The sequence below is a fragment of the Bos indicus genome, chromosome 12, assembly GCF_029378745.1.
Source record: "Bos indicus isolate NIAB-ARS_2022 breed Sahiwal x Tharparkar chromosome 12, NIAB-ARS_B.indTharparkar_mat_pri_1.0, whole genome shotgun sequence".
Taxonomy (NCBI): Eukaryota; Metazoa; Chordata; class Mammalia; order Artiodactyla; family Bovidae; genus Bos; species Bos indicus.
The window spans coordinates 72,857,284-72,874,410 of NC_091771.1; the positions used below are offsets into that span (position 1 = coordinate 72,857,284).

The 17,127-nt window shown below is 40.6% G+C and overlaps 1 protein-coding gene across 6 annotated transcripts in view; it reads left to right on the forward strand.

The window, feature by feature from the left end:
• The window catches only part of LOC109567081 (ATP-binding cassette sub-family C member 4-like), a 166,198-nt gene that overhangs the window by 107,015 nt on the left and 42,056 nt on the right, over window positions 1-17,127 (forward strand). For all 6 annotated transcript variants that reach the window (XM_070799882.1, XM_070799885.1, XM_070799884.1 and 3 more), the window contains exons 24-26: window positions 2,549-2,649; window positions 3,737-3,919; window positions 11,725-11,880. In XM_070799882.1, coding sequence (XP_070655983.1) covers window positions 2,549-2,649; window positions 3,737-3,919; window positions 11,725-11,880 — 440 coding nt within the window. The remainder of the gene's footprint in view (window positions 1-2,548; window positions 2,650-3,736; window positions 3,920-11,724; window positions 11,881-17,127) is intronic.

Genomic DNA, 17,127 nt, shown 5'->3' on the forward strand with positions numbered 1-17,127 from the left:
TGAGTTTACTCAAACTCATGTCCATTGAGTCAGTGATGCCATCCAGACATCTTATCCTCTGTTGTCCCCTTCTCCTCCTGCCCCCAATGCCTCCCAGCATCAGGGTCTTTTCCAATGAGTCAACTCTTCACATGAGGTGGCCAAAGTATTAGAGCTTCAGCATCTATCCTTCCAATGAACACTGGAAGGACTGATATCCTTTAGAATGGACTGGTTGGATCTCCTTGAAGTCCAAGGGACTCTCAAGAGTCTTCTCCAACACCACAGTTCAAAAGCATCAATTCTTCGGTGCTCAGCTTTCTTCACAGTCCAACTCTCACATCCATATGTGACCACTGGAAAGACCATAGCCTTGACTAGATGGACCTTTATTGGCAAAGTAATGTCTCTGCTTTTGAATATGCTATCTAGGTTGGTCATAACTTTCCTTCCAAGGAGTAAGTGTCTTTTAATTTCATGGCTGCAATCACCATCTGCAGTGATTTTGGAGCCCCAAAAAATAAAGTCTAACACTGTTTCCACTATTTCCCCATCTATTTCCCATGAAGTGATGGGACCAGATACCATGATCTTAATTTTCTGAATGTTAAGCTTTAAGCCAACTTTTTCAGTCTCCTCTTTCACTTTCATCAAGAGGCTTTTTAGTTCCTCTTCATTTTCTGCCATAAGGGTGGTGTCGTCTGTGTATCTGAAGTTACTGATATTTCTCCCAGCAATCTTGATTCCAGCTTGTGTTTCTTCCAGCCCAGCGTTTCTCATGATGTACTCTGCATATACGTTAAATAAGCAGGGTGACAATATACAGCCTTGACGTGCTCCTTTTCCTGTTTGGAACCAGTCTGTTGTTCCATGTCCAGTTCTAATTGTTGCTTCCTGACCTGCATACAGGTTTCTCAAGAGGCAGGTCAGGTGGTCTGGTATTCCCATCTCTTTCAGAATTTTCTGCAGTTTATTGTGATCCACACAATCAAAGGCTTTGGCATAGTCAATAAAGCAGAAATAGATGTTTTTTTTTGGAACTCTCTTGCTTTTTCGATGACAATCCTGGACAGCATATTAAAAAGCAGAGATATTACTTTGCCAAAAAAGGTCTGTCTAGTCAAATCTGTGGTTTTTCTAGTAGTCATGTATAAAGTGAACCATAAAGAATGATGAGTGCCAAAGGACTGGTGCTTTTGAACTGTGGTGTTGGAGAGTCCCTTGGACTGCAAGGAGATCAAGCCAGTCCATCCTAAAGGAAATTAGTCCTGAATATTCATTGGAAGAACTGATACTGAAGCTCCAATACTTTGGTCACCTGATGTGAAGGCCTGACTCATTAGAAAAGATCTTGATGCTGAGAAAGATTGAAGGCAGTAGGAGAAGGTTACTACAGAGGATGAGATGGTTGGATCGCATCACTGGCTCAAAGGACATGAGTTTGAGGAAGCTCCGGGGGTTGGTGATGGACAGGAAAGCCTGGCATGCTGCAGTCCATGGGGTTGCAAATAGTTGGACATGACTGAGCACCTGAACAACAACTTTATTAATTCTTTCTAAGTTCCTAATATTTTATAAAAATTTACTTATTTATTTGGATGCACTTGATCTTAGTTGGGGCATGTGGGATCTTCAGTCTTAGTTGTGACATACAGGGCTTTAGTTGCAGCATGTGAATTCTTAGTTGTGGCATGTAGAATCTAGTTCCCTGATCAGGGACTGAACCCAGGCCCCCTGCAATGGGAGCTCAGATTCTTAGATATTGGACCACCAGAGAAGTCCCTCATAATATGGTTTTTTTTTTTTACTATATTACTGTCTCTCTGTTTTTTTACTGTCTTACTGTTTTTTTTTTTTTTTTTTTTACTGTCTCACTCAACAGAAGTAATATTATGAGCAATACTATTATTACATGCAAATGATTTAAATATAATAAAGGAGTCTTGTCACTACTATATAAAATAGATAACTAAAAAAGACCTACTGTATAGCACAGGGAACTCTATTTAAATACTCGGTAATGACATAAATGGGTAAATTCTTTAAAAAGAATAGATTATATGTATGCTGTGCTGTTGTGCTTAGTCCTATCCGACTCTTTGCAACCCCATGGACTGTAGCCCACCAGGCTCCTCTGTCCATGGGGATTCTCCAGGCAAGAATACTGGAGTGGGTTGCCATGCCCTCCTCCAGGGGGTCTTCCCAACCCAAGGACTAAACCCAGGTCTCCCACATTGCAGGCAGATTCTTTACCATCCGAGCCACCAGGGAAGCCCTAGAATACTATCGTGGATAGCCTATCCCTTCTCCAGGGGATCTTCCTGACCAAGGAATTGAACTGGAGTCTCCTGAATTGTAGGTGGATGGTTTACCAGTTGAGCTACCAGGAAAGCCTGGATTATATGTATAATTAACTTTACTGTACACCTGAAACTAACACGGCTTTGTAAATCAACTATACTGCAATAAAAATCATAAAAATAAAGGAGTCTTGTTCATAAGGTGAGAGAAGGAGCTGCAGGAGGGGTTGAGAAGGAGACTGACTTGATTCCTTTTCTTCCTAATTTAGCTTTGGATCTCGGGCAGGTTGGCCTGGCGCTGTCACTCACCATCACACTCACAGGGATGTTCCAGTGGTGCGTCAAGCAAAGTGCGGAAGTGGAGAATATGGTGATGTTTATCTTTCCATTCTTAGCCTTTTCAAGTTTCTTTGCTGTTAAATGGCATAGAGCAATTCTTCTGTAAAATAGAAAATGATTATTTTTACATCACCGTTAACAAAGTTTTTTTTTTTACATTCTCCTCCATCTGTTTAAAGTTAATGTAAAATAAAATATATACATCTTTTCTCAGTCTTATGTATGCATGTCAAAAAGTTTTATATTCATCACAAACTGTCCTCTAGTATAATAAATGTCTCTATAGGATGGAAGTTCTGAAGTCTTAGAATATAAGCTAATTTCTTAGCAGCTTGCTTATCTTTGTTTCTTAATGGGTAAGTCCTCGTTTTTGGTAAAAGAAAAAAAAATCAGTGTTTTGAGGTTTATTTAATTAATATGTTCCTCCACCAGCCCTCCCCCATTTTAGCATTTATTCTTGTGTGTGTTGAACACCTGAATTTGATGGCAGCTCTTCTTTCTGGTAGGATAAGCTCCATCTCAGAATGTGCTCTCAAAAGTATGGAGGTATGGATGTTTAAGATGCCTTAATCAATATGTAAGTTATATACTTTACAAATGTTTGCACCTTCTCCTAAAGTGAGAAAAACAATAGAAATGAAATCTTTCCATTTCTCTCTTCTAATATAGTAGTAAGTGATTAATAATTAAATGGAGGTTTGATGACCATCCAGTTCTGTTATCTATAACATGTGGCCCTTCTGTAGCTATACACTACTGATTGGTATCCATAAATATTCTTTTCTGTGACAAAATTCTCTTGTTTTTTTTTTATTCAAGTATGAAAAGCAGATCAATAAAATCTTATCATTCATTTTTCTAATTCTTTCAGTTTTACTATCATGTTGAAGGAAATAGCTGTAAGTGAAAGTGTTATAAGATGATGAACAAGTTTGCCAATCATCAAAGACTGTATCAAACTTCTACTTCAATACTTTGTGGTATTAAGACCTGAGATATTCTTAACCATGTAAAAGTAGATATAAATACATAAAAGCAGAACATTTCATTTATAGTCTCTGAACATCCATAAACTAGATCCTCTGATATTAACTGATGTGATGTCATATGTGTTTCAGATGATTTCAGTAGAAAGGGTTATTGAATATACAGACCTTAAGAAAGAAGAGCCCTGGGAACATACGCCATCCTTCCTGCTCCTTGAAGGAAAGATTGTCTTTGATAATGTTAAGTTCAGGCACAGCTTATGTGAGCCTCTGATATTGAAGGACCTGAGAGCATGCATTGACTCAGGACAAAAGGTTTGTTTAAGCCATCTGCCTCTTTAAAATCTAGCTAAAGATTTAGCACTGTGTTTGTTCTTGGCTTCCTTGTTGTGTTATGGGGACTCTTCATTCCTCTGTGGATGCAGATTAGATCAGTGATATGGCAGGTGAATTTTTCTTGGAAACTGATCATGGAATGGGGATCCCAGCATTTCTTTCCCTGTATCGTGAGTTCCCTCATGGTGACAGGTGGCCCTCAGCTCCGAAGCTAGAACTTAAGCTGACCCAGGATACAATATGTTTCATCTGATTTCTATATTTGAAGTCTGGGAACCAGCCTTGGCTCCCTGTCCCTAACTCTCCAATATTACGTTTCTTTCCAACCTGTCATCTTTGTATGTCTGAAATCTCCTCCTCCTACCATGATGTCCTCTGCTTGTAACCTCCTCCTCTGTCCCTTGGCCGTTTCCATAGACTTTTCTTCCACTCACCCACACTTGGCTGCCATCCCCCTGCCCTCCCCTGAGAGATTGCTCCATTCTTTAGCACCGATCTGATCCTTACTGGCCTGGGTGAGTTGCTTCTAGAAGCAGTGCAGCCCTATGTCCACTCCCACAGGGGCTGAGGGGTGACCCTGTAGTCACCAGAGAAGAGCCCAGAATCATGATAAGTCAGTAGTGAGGAACAAGAGCCCCCCATAGAGTCAGGGCCCAGAGACTCACTCAAAGTCTCTGCAAGCAAATCGAGGGGAACAGGGGAAGATGCACATGGAAGGCAGCAGAGAGGCTTGTGACCTGGTCCTGCCAGTATCCATGTCTGCTGCTGCTGCTGCTGCTGCTAAGTCACTTCAGTCATGTCTGACTCTGTGCTATCCTATAGACAGCAGCCCACCAGGCTCCACCATCCCTGGGATTCTCCAGGCAAGAACACTGGAGTAGGTTGCCATTTCCTTCTCCAATGCATGAAAGTGAAAAGTGAAAGTGAAGTCGCTCAGTCATGTCCGACTCTTCTTGACCCCATGGATTGCAGCCTACCAGGCTCCTCCATCCATGGGATTTTCCAGGCAAAAGTACTGGAGTGGGGTGCCACTGCCTTCTCCAATCCATGTCTGCTAACAATGTTCTTTTCACACTTAGCTTGAGGCCCTTGGCCTGGACCAGGGTAGAGTCTTGAAGAAGAGTTGAAACCAGAACAGACAAGGTGGTAGGAAGCTCTCCTCCACCTGCCTCTCCAGCCAGTATATCTCCTGACTTATGCACACTGCTGCATGCGGGTTGCATGTAGGTTCTCCCAAAGCACCACCTCCTCCCACTTCCAGTGTGCATGCTGCCACTCTATCTCAGAGACCCTTCTCCTCATCCTCTGGCTGGTAAAAGTCTCCTAATTTTCTGGTTGATTAAAGTATCTGCCTCTGTGAGGCCCTCAATTTGTCCTCAGTGCCTTATATGTATTAAGGTAACATTTACAGTACACTTGTGTTCATAGCAGCCAGAAGTTAGAAGCAACTAAATCCTTACCAAAATATTATTCAGTGTTAAATAGTAAGAAAATTCTGACCTATGAATAAACCATGGTGACATCTTGCTAAATGAAAGCAGCCAGACATAAAAGGAACAAATACCCTGATTCCACTTATGTGAGATTCCTGCTGCTGCTGCTGCTGCTGCTAAGTCGCTTCAGTCGTGTCCGACTCTGTGCTACCCCATAGACGGCAGCCCACTAAGCTCCTCTGTCCCTGGGATTCTTCAGACAAGAATACTGGAGTGGGTTGCCATTTCCTTCTCCAATGAATGAACGTGAAAAGTGAAAGTGAAAGTGAAGTCGCTCAGTCGTGCCGGACTCTTAGCGACCCCATGGACTACAGCCTACCAGGCTCCTCTGTCCATGGGATTTTCCAAGCAAGAGTACTGGAGTGGGGTGCCATTGCCTTCTCCATGTGAGGTTCCTAGAGTAGTCAAATTCAAGAAAACAGGAAGTAGGATGGTGGTCTCCAGGGACTGGGGGATGGGGGATGGGGAGTTGTTTGTTTAATGGGTAAGAATTTCAGTTTTATGAGGCAGAAAAATTCTGGAGCTTGGTTGCACAACAATATGAATGTACTGAACACCAAACTGTCCACTTAAAAATGGTTAAGTAGTTAAATTTTATATTATGTGAAGTTTATCATAATTAAAATAAAAGATAGCACCTATGGCATGCTTTGTAGTTTGGGGTCTGTATCTCACAGGTACCTTGAGACTTTTTAAAATCAGGGAGCACCTCACTTTCATCTCTGTTCCCCAGAAAGTGGCTTTCTGCGGGGCACACATAGGGTGCTGAGGGACTGCTGGCTGCGAAGGTGAGTGAGTAACATACAGTGTGAGAAGCCAGGAGCCAGAGCATACACATGACAGCTGGGTGAACAACTGAAGAAAGAACTGCCCTTTAAAACTCTTTCTACCACAGACCTATCTAGTGGACTATAGCTTAATGTATGTAATTTAATGTATAGTAATTTAATGAATGAAACCCTGGAGACATGAAAATAAATATTAAACTTATTACCCAAATAATACCCAGGCAGCAGCTTCAGTTTGTCAAATGGCAAAAGCTCCCTCCTAATTATTTCAGGTTCCTTTGTAAGTCAAGAAGATGAACTGCTGTGTCAGGAAAACATTCACCACAGCTCTTGACATAGTCCTGTCCCTGAGAGGCCTGTAGGTGATGTTAGGTTACTCTCAATGTGTCTGTCAGATTTCTTGTTGTAAATATAATTCTGTTAACTTGCACTTGTCTTAAATTTTCCCATAAAAAGCCATAAAATATTAATTATCTAAGAAACTCTATAGTACAACTTAGGAGCATAACAGATTCTTATTTTTCCTTCTTAAAATCTGAAAATCATAGGATTATTGAAATTATACAATGTTTGTGGGCAAAACAAATTTGGAGACTGAATTAATGACTGCAGTAACTTGACTTTTGTTTGTTTGTTTGTTTTAATTTAAATTTATTTATTTTAATTGGAAGCTAATTACTTTACAATATTGTATTGGTTCTGCCACACATCAACATGAATCCACCACGGGCATACACATGTTCCCCATCCTGAACCCCCCTCCCACCTCCCTCCCCATACCATCCCTCCGGGTCATCCCAGTGCACCAGCCCCAAGCATCCTGTATCGAACCTGGACTGGTGATTCGTTTCTTATATGCTATTATACATGTTTCAGTGCCATTCTCCCAAATCAACCCACCTTCTCCCTCTCCCACAGAGTCCAAAAGACTGTTCTATACATCTGTGTCTCTTTTGCTGTCTCGCATACAGGGTTATCATTACCATCTTTCTAAATTCCATATATATGCATTAGTATACTGTATTGGTGTTTTTCTTTCTGGCTTACTTCACTCTGTATAATAGGCTCCAGTTTCAACCACCTCATTAGAACTAATTCAAATGTATTCTTTTTAATGGCTTAGTAATACTCCATTGTGTATATGTACCACAGCTTTCTTATCCATTCATCTGCTGATGGACATCTAGGTTGCTTCCATGTCCTGGCTATTATAAACAGTGCTATGATGAACACTGGGGTACACTTGTCCCTTTCAGTTCTGGTTTCCTCAGTCTGTATGCCCAGCAATATAGTGAAAATGAGTATACTACCCAAAGCAATTTATTGATTCAATGCAATCCCTATCAAGCTACCAACGATATTTTTCACAGAGCTAGAACAAATAATTTCACAATTTGTATGGAAATAGAAAAAAACCTCAAATAGGCAAAGAAATCTTGAGAAAGAAGAATGGAACTGGAAGAATCAACCTTCCTGACTTCAGGCTCTACTACAAAGCCACAGTTATCAAGACAGTATGGTACTGGCACAAAGATAGAAATATAGATCAATGGAACAAAATAGAAAGCCAGAGATAAATCCACGCACCTATGGACACCTTATCTTTGACAAAGGAGGCAAGAATATACAATGGAGAAAAGACAATCTCTTTAACAAGTGATGCTGGGAAAACTGGTCAACCACTTGTAAAAGAATGAAATTAGAACACTTTCTAACACCATACACAAAAATAAACTCAAAATGGATTAAAGATATAAACATAAGACCAGAAACTATAAAGCTCTTAGAGGAGAACATAGGCAAAACACTCTCCGACATAAATCACAGCAGGATCTTCTATGACCCACCTCCCAGAATATTGGAAATAAAAGCAAACATAAACAAACGAGGCCTAATTAAACTTAAAAGCTTCTGCACAACAAAGGAAACTATAAGCAAGGTGAAAAGACAGCCTTCAGAATGGGAGAAAATAATAGCAAATGAAGCAACTGACAAAGAACTAATCTCAAAAATATGCTAGCAACCCCTGCAGCTCAATTCCAGAAAAAAAGTAACTTGACTTTTGATCTGTGTCTTGATTCACCCAAAGTATCACCATTCGCTTCGTTTCTGTGTTTGAAGATGATACCCGGGCAGTAGATTCATGAAGTGATTTGACTCCACCTGTGTACATCCCAGGTTCCCTCTGCTCACATGTCCCAGGCCCTGTTACTCTAAGACATCCCTTTTGTTTTGGATTCAATTGAGAGAGGCCGCTCTTGGGTGGGGGAACAAGGGAGTGAGCCAGGCTAGCAGAAAAGAGGAAGTCACTCAGTCATGTCCAACTCTTTGTGACTCCATGGACTTCAGCCCATCAGGTTCCTGTGTCCATGGAATTTTCCAGGTAACAATACTGGAGTGGGTTGCCATTTTCTTCTCCAGGGGATCTTCTGGAGATCTCAGGCATTGAACGCGGGTCTCCTGCATTGCAGGCAGATTCTTTACCATCTGAGCCACAAGGGAAGCCCAGCCTAGCAGAAATTGGGCTTTATTCTCTTTTTGTCCTTGCCTCTGTTGCCTCAATTCATGGGAATTAGAGTAAAGGGGGAAATGTAGTGGATACAAATAAGATTTGAATTCATGGAATAAACAGCTAGTAAAAATAAGACCCCAAATGAAGTAAATAGCACCCTAAGCTTCCTGGTTACTCAGGAAGTGGCCACAAATTCAACAGTGGCCACAGGACTGGAAAAGGTCATTTTTTATTCCAATCCCAAAGAAAGGCAATGCCAAAGAATGTTCAGACTACCGCACGATTGCACTCATCTCACACGCTAGCAAAGTAATGCTCAAAGTTCCCCAAGCCAGGCTTCAACAGTATGTGAACCGAGAACTTCCAGAGGTTCAAGCTGGATTTTAAAAGCACAAAGGAACCAGAGATCAAGCTGCCAACATCCGTTGGATCATTGAAAAAGCAAGAGAGTTCCAGAAAAACATCTATTTCTGCTCTATTGACTATGCCAAAGCCTTTGACTGTGTGGATCACAATCAAACTGCAAAATTCTTAAACAGATGGGAACACCAGACCACCTGACCTGCATCTTGAGAAACCTATATGCAGGTCAAGAAGCAACAGTTAGAACTGGACATGAAACACAGACTGGTTCCAAACAGGGAAAGGAGTATGCCAAGGCTGTATATTGTCACCCTGCTTATTTAACTTATATTCAGAGTACATCATGCAGGGAATTCTGGATTGGATGAAGCACAAGCTGGAATTAAGATTGTCAGGAGAAATATCAATAACCTCAGATATGCAGATGACACCACCCTTATGGCAGAAAGTGAGGAAAAACAAGAGAGCTTCTTGATGAAAGTGCAAGAGGAGAGTGAAAAATTTGGCTTAAAACTCCACATTCAGAAAACCAAGATCATGGCATCTGGTCCTATCACTTCATAGAAAATAGATGGGGAAACAATGAAAACAGTGAGACTATTTTTTTTGGGGGGGGGGGGGGCTCCAAAATCACTGCAGATGGTGACTGCTGTCATGAAATTAAAATACTCTTACTCTTTGGAAGAAAAGCTATGACCAACCTAGATAGCATATTAAAAAGCAGAGACGTTACTTTGCCAACAAAGGTCCTTCTAGCCAAAGCTATGGTTTTTCCAGGAGTCATGTATGGATGTGAGAGATGAATTATAAAGAAAGCTGAGTGCTGAAGAACTGGTGCTTTTGAACTGTGGTGTTAGAGAAGACTCTTGAGAGTCCCTAGGACTGCAAGGAGTTCCAACCAGTCAATCCTAAAGGAAATCAGTCCTGACTGTTCATTGGAAAGAGTGATGCTGAAGCTGCAACTCCAATACTTTGGCCACCTGATGTGAAGAACTGACTCTTTTGAAAAGACCCTGATGCTGGGAAAGATTGAAGGCTGGAAAAGGGGATGACAGAAGATGAGATGATTGGATGGCATCACTGACTCGATGGACATGAGTTTGTATAAGCTCTGGGAGTTGTTGATGAACATGGAAGCCTGGTGTGCTGCAGTCCATGGGGTCACAAAGAGTCAGATACAACTGAGTGACTGAACTGAACTGAATGGGGCTGCATGACATGATTTTAGTTTTTTAATATTTAGTTGTAAGTCATCTCTTTTACTTTAGTGTTACTACCTGATAAAGCCTTAGATGATGGTTAGCATTCTTTTAGAAATAAATTATTTGAAAATTAAGGTATGAACATTTTTTATATACATAATGCTATTGTGTACTTAGTAGACTACAATATAGTAGAAACATAACTTTATTTTTTTTTTGATCTAATACTTTTTTAACCTTTATTTTTTTTATTTTTTTAATTAATTTTATTTTATTTTTAAACCTTACATAATTGTATTAGTTTTGCCAAATATCAAAATGAATCCACCACAGGTATACATGTGTTAAAAAATAATTTTATTTATTTTTGGTTCTACTAGTTCTTTGCTGATGCTCACTTTTTCTCTAGTTGCAGTGAGCAGGGGCTATTTTCCAGTTGCAGTGCATAGCCTTCTCATGGCAGTGGCTTCTCTTCTTTTGGCTCCCTGGCTTTAGGACATGTAGGCTTCAGTCACTGTGGTACATGGGCTTAGTTGCTCTGCATCATGTGGATTCTTCCTGCATCAGGGATCAAACCTGTGTCCCCTGCATTGATAGATGGATTCTTTACCACTGAGCCACCAAGGAAGCCCCTAAACATAACTTTTATTTGCAAAGAGAAACAAAAAAGTTCATATAACTTCCTTTTTTGTGTCATATTCATGTTATGTAGGTTTGTGTGTGTGCTCAGTCACTTGATCATATCTGACTCTTTGTGACCTCGTGGACTATAGCTCACCAGGCTCCTCTGTCCATGGGATTTCCCAGGCAGGAAACTGGACAGGGTTGCCATTTCCTTCTCCAAGGACTCTTCCCAATCCAGGGATCAAATCTGCGTTTCTTGCATTGGCAAGCAGATTCTTTACTGTTGTGCCACCTGGAAAACCCTAATTATTGAGGTGGTCTGTAACCAAATCCAAAATATCTTTGAGGCCTGCCTGTACACAGAACATCGGTTCGGTTCAGTTCAGTTCAGTTGCTCAGTCATGTCTGACTCTGTGTCCCCATGGATTGCAGCACCCCAGGCTTCCCTGTCCATCACCAATTCCCAGAGCTTACATGAACTCATGTCCATCGAGATGGTGATGCCATCTAGCCATGACACAGAACATAGGAACCACATATATACACACTGCACAATTTGGAGGGTGCTTCTGGTATCTAGTGGGTAGAGTTCATGGTTACTACCAACATCCTACAATATACAGTATAGCCCTCCATCCCTCAACAAGGAATTATCTGGCCCAGAATGTCAACAGTGCCATAACTAAGAAACTTATATACTACTGTTTATATAGAACTTTTAAATTTCATCTTCAACAATCAGGATTTCTCCCAGGTTTGTTGCATCCTGTTAATTCTTAATCTCTTCTGGATCTCTTTACAGCTTGGCATTGTGGGAAGAACAGGAGCTGGAAAAAGTTCCCTTATTGCTGCACTTTTTAGATTGTCAGAACCTAAAGGTGGCATTTGGATTGATGACATCTTGATAACCCATATTGGACTTAACCATTCACGGAAGAGTATGTCAGTTGCACCTCAGGTATGCACATTAGAACATTCTCACATGTTCTTTTTATAAGGCACCCAAGTTTACTTGTTTTTAATTTGATTATTTTTTTCAAATTACATGAAATGATTAATCCTTTTTCCCCTCAATAGAGCATATTTTTAGCAGCAGGTATTTTCAACAGACACTTTCATCAGACACCAGGTTTTGGTTCTTTGTTCATTCATTAGTTTTGTTTGCACGTGATTTAAGGACTTACTGAGATAGATTTCTGGACTTAGAGTTCCTCAGGTACCACACAATTCTGAGAACAAAAGGACTAATGATTTGTTTAGCACTGGAGAGATTCCTATAGGGAAACACGAATTTTAAGTGTCTTACAGGTGGAATTTTGCTCTGGAAACAAGGACATCTTTTCAAAGGTGACTATCTCCCTGGAGGGTGCTTTGGGAAACTGTGGGGCTTTGAGAATTTCAGGGCATATAGATGCTTTGGGGAGACTTACAATTTGGATATTAGTAAGTAACTTTCACCAGGGAGTCAGCACAGAAAAGTAAGGAAGAATATGGAACGCAGAATTCCATCTCTGTGCACCTCAGCTTTCTCTCTTACAAGGCAGCTAGCAGTCCAAACCCCTGGAGCTGTTGTGAGGACAAAATAGGTGAGTGTGAAGTGCCTCACACAGACCCAAAACATAGATGCTGTGAGGATGGAGCATTGAATTGGCCATCTCTTCCTGAGTTCTGAGTCTGTTTTCTTTTTTTTCTGATTCTTAAAGTATGACTTTGAGAGATTGTTACTGGGTTATATGCACAGTAGAAGTGCCTGTCTTTCCTTGTGGTTCATCCACTCAACATAATTCCACGAGTATTTACTGAGCAATTACTGTCCTCCAGGTACATAGCCAAGGGTAACATAGGCCCTGTGTGTCCTCAGCTGCCATCCTGCCCTTTGCTTTGACAGACTTACCAATTTTTTGTTTTGAGTTTTTTGTTTGTTTGTTTGTTTCGTACTGTACAATTCTCCAGAAAAGCTCAGGAAAACACAGACATCATAGGAAATGAGAAACACAGACAGGAAAGGAGAAAAATGAACCAGGCAAATGTGATTCCTTGAATGTGGGTATAATGAGCTCTGGAATGCCTGTTTATTAGGAAGCGTATATAATATGGTACCCAAAGGGAAGGAGAGTGTGGATTTGAGTCTTACGACTGAGTACAACTGTTGCTACCTACCCCTGTCCTCTAAAATACCTGGAATTAGTATAAGTACTTTTGAAATGAAGATATTTTTTTCAGAATACAGTGAGATTACACCTCACACCCCTTAAGATGTCTACTATCAAAAAAGAAAGAAAAATAATAACAAGTATTGGCAAGGTTGTAGAGAAATTAGATTCTTGCTCATTGTTGATAGGAATGTAAAATGGTGCAGCCACTGTGGAAAAAAAAAATGATGGTTGCTCAAAAGATTTAAAAATAGAATTGTCATATGATCTAGCAATTCTACTTTAGGATTTCAGCCCAAAATAATTGAAATAAAGGTCTTGAAGAGATACTTGAAGAAGTCTTGAAGAGATGTATATTCATAGCAGAGTTATTCTTAATAGCCTAAGGGTTGAGGGTCCCAAGGGTGCATTGACAGATGGATGGATTAGCAAAATCTAGTACATGTACATACCATGAAGTACTATTCAGCCTTAAAAAAAATGAAATTCTGACACATGCTAAAACACAGATGAACCTTGAGGACATTGTGCTAATGAAATAGGCCAGTCACAAATGACAAATAGTGTATGATTCTACCAATACGAAGTACCTAGAGTAGTCAGTTCATGGAGATGGGAAGTAGAGTGATGGTTGCCATGAGCTGCCAGGAGCAAGGAATGGAGAATTGTTGTTTAATGGGTACAGAGTTTCAGTTTTGCAAAATGAAAGGAATCTGTGACTGGATGGTGGTGATCCAGATTCACAACAATGTGAATGTATTTAATACCACTGAACTGTTTACTTAAAAATGATTATGCTAGTAAATTTTCTGTGTGTTAATATTTGACCACAATTAAAATTTTTTTCAAAGGTATGCTTTTTAGGAAAAATGGAAAGAAAATTTTAGTACGTAAAATGCCTGTATTTAAAGATTCCCACTGGCTATTAGATTCATAACTTAGTTGTTACAGTAGAAAATGAATAAGTTTAGATCACCAAGTTTTATATTTTGGAATGTGCCAAATGAGATTAGTTTGCAGAAATAATGGGTGTGTCTGTAAAATCCTTTTGTATCATTGGATGAAAGGATTTAGAAATGTGCTCCACATTATTTTTAATGAAAAAGGTTGTGTGGCTATATACATAAAAGAACTCTATAAATAAAGAAGTAATGGTAGATGGTCTTGGCTCTGCAGGTAATGTTTGGAAACACATCTGAGAAAAGATTAAACATCCTTCATCGCCAGGTTTTGGTTCTGTTCCATAAGTTTCCACCCTACTTTTGAGCATGTTCTATGGGCTTCCCTGGTGGCTCAGACAGTAAATAATCTGCCTGCAATACAGGAGACCCGGATTCAATACCTGGGTCAGTAAGATACCCTGAAAAAGAAAATGGCTTCCCACTCTAGTATTCTTGCTTGGAGTATTCCATGGACAGAGGAGCCTGTGGGGCGACAGTCCAAATCAGACATGACTGATTTCACTTTCACTTATATACACACTCCAGAGAACATGCTTATAAAACAGTGCTAAACTTTCTATCCATGTTGTTGCTGCTGCCTGCCAAGTCACTTCAGTCATGTCCGACTCTGTGCAACCCCATGGACTGCAGCCTACCAGGCTTCCCTGTCCATGGGATTCTCCAGGCAAGAACACTGGAGTGGGTTGCCATTTCCTTCTCCAATGCTTGAAAGTGGAAAGTGAAAGTGAAGTCACTCAGTCGTGTCTGACTCTTAGCGACCCCATGGACTGCAGCCTACCAGGCTCCTCCATCAATGGGATTTTCCGGGCAACAGTACTGGAGTGGGATGCCATTGCCTTCTCCCATCCATGTTGTTAATGATCATCAAATATTTATTTTTTCATTTTATATCTATTTGTCTCCAAGGTGCAGTGTTGATTGATTAAAGAGAGAGAATTTGGAGAGAACTTTCAATGTGCAAAAGTTCCCAGGAAATCATTCAAGAGGCAGCCAGGGGTAGAATATTTAAGAGTGTAGACCAAGTGTCAGTGTGACCCACAGTTTTATTCCTGCTCTGGCTCATACAGCTATAGGACTTTGATGAAGTCACTCGGCTTTCAAGTTTCAGCCTCCCCATCCTTAAACCAGATCTGCAAATTACTGCCTCACAAATTTGTTGTGAAGATGTAACTGGTGAGGAAACGTTCGTGGCCCGTGCTTGGTTTTTGAGAAAGCTCAGTCAATAGTAGCTATTGTTATTCCTATAGATTGGGGGACTGGCCTTTTGGGTATTAGTCTACATAAGTAAAAAGAGTAACACGTTCTGAAATGACTTTGCTCTTTAATTTCTGTTTATGTTGTTATGGTTCCTTGTGATTTTCTTTATATTTATTGTATAAACCAAATTATTTATATAAATTTAAAGAGTGTTAATTGTTCAGTTGTTTCTGACTCTTAGTGACCCCAGGGAGTGTAGCCCACAAGGCTTCTCTTTCCCTGGAATTCTCCAGGCAAGAATTCTGAAGTGGGCAGCCATTTCCTTCTTCAGGGGATTTTCCAGACCCAGAGAATGAACCCCGGTCTCCCGCATTGCAGGCAGATTCTTTACCATTTGAGTCAAAGAATAAAGCACAAACCAAATCAAACTAAAACAACAAAAAACTACAGTAGGAATTTTGTGAAAAAGCATAACAGAGTAATATATCTAATGTTTTCTACCAAGAGCAAGAAGAGAGAATATTGTTTGTTTGTTTGTTTCAGTATTTTGATTTGTGGCTCCTCTCCCAGCAGCTTCTTTCCTGACCACCACTGAATACACACTCATACTTTCCAGTCCATGATGAAGACCTCTGGCATTTTTATTTTTTCTCAGCTCTCCCCACATTCTTGACTATTTTTATCCTCTCCTAGAGGACAGAGCCTGAATCTCTCATTTCTGTTCCTCTAGTGCTTGTTTTAGGCTCTGACAAGTTACACAAGTGGAAAAGGTGATGGCACCCCACTCCAGTACTCTTGCTTGGAAAATCCCATGGACAGAGGGGCCTGGTGGGCTGCAGTCCATGGGGTTGCTAGGAGTCGGACACGACTGACTTCACTTTCACTTTTCACTTTCATGCATTGGAAAAGGAAATAGCAACCCACTCCAGTGTTCTCGCCTGGAGAATCCCAGGGATGGGGGACAAGTGGGCTCCCGTCTATGGGGTCGCACAGAGTTGGACACGACTGAAGCGACTTAGCAGCTTATCAGCAAGTTACAAAAGTATTAATAATAATTCCTAACATTTGTGGAATCCTCACTTCATGGCAAATAGATGGGGAAACAGTGGAAACAGTGACAGACTTTATTTTGGGGGGCCCCAAAATCACTGCAGATGGTGACTGCAGACATGAAATTAAAAGACGCTTACTCCTTGGAAGAAAAATTATGACCAACCTAGACAGCATATTAAAAAGCAGAGACGTTACTTTGCCAACAAAGGTCCATCTAGTCGAGGCTATGGTTTTTCCAGAAGTCACGTGTGGATGTGAAAGTTCGACTATGAAGAAAGCTGAACGTTGAAGAATTGATGCTTTTGAACTGTCGTGTTGGAGAAGACTCTTGAGAGTCCCTTGGACTGTAAAGATATCCAACCAGTCAATCCTAAAGGAAATCAGTTCTGAATATCAATTGGAAGGACTGATGCTGAAGCTGAGACTCCAATACTTTGGCCACCTGATGCGAAGAACAAACTCGTTGGAAAAGACCCTGATGCTGGGAAAGATTGAAGGCAGGAGGAGAAAGGGGACAACAGAGGATGAGTTGTTTGCGTGACATCACTGACTCAATGGACATGAGTGTGAGTAAACCCTGGGCGTTGGTGATGGACAGGGAGGCCTGGAATGCTGCAGTCCATGGGGTCACAAAGAGTCAGACACAACTGAGCGACTGAACTGAACTGAACTAACACATTTTAACCTCTTTTCCTACCATTTCTTGTTTAATTCTCACACTTCTGTTGTTATCCTTATCTGTCAAATTTGAAAATAGAGGTTCTGGGAGCTTATGCCTTTTAATAAGTAAGGGGCCAAGCCTGGACACAAATTTTGTGTGTGTCTATTTTTTTTAATTGA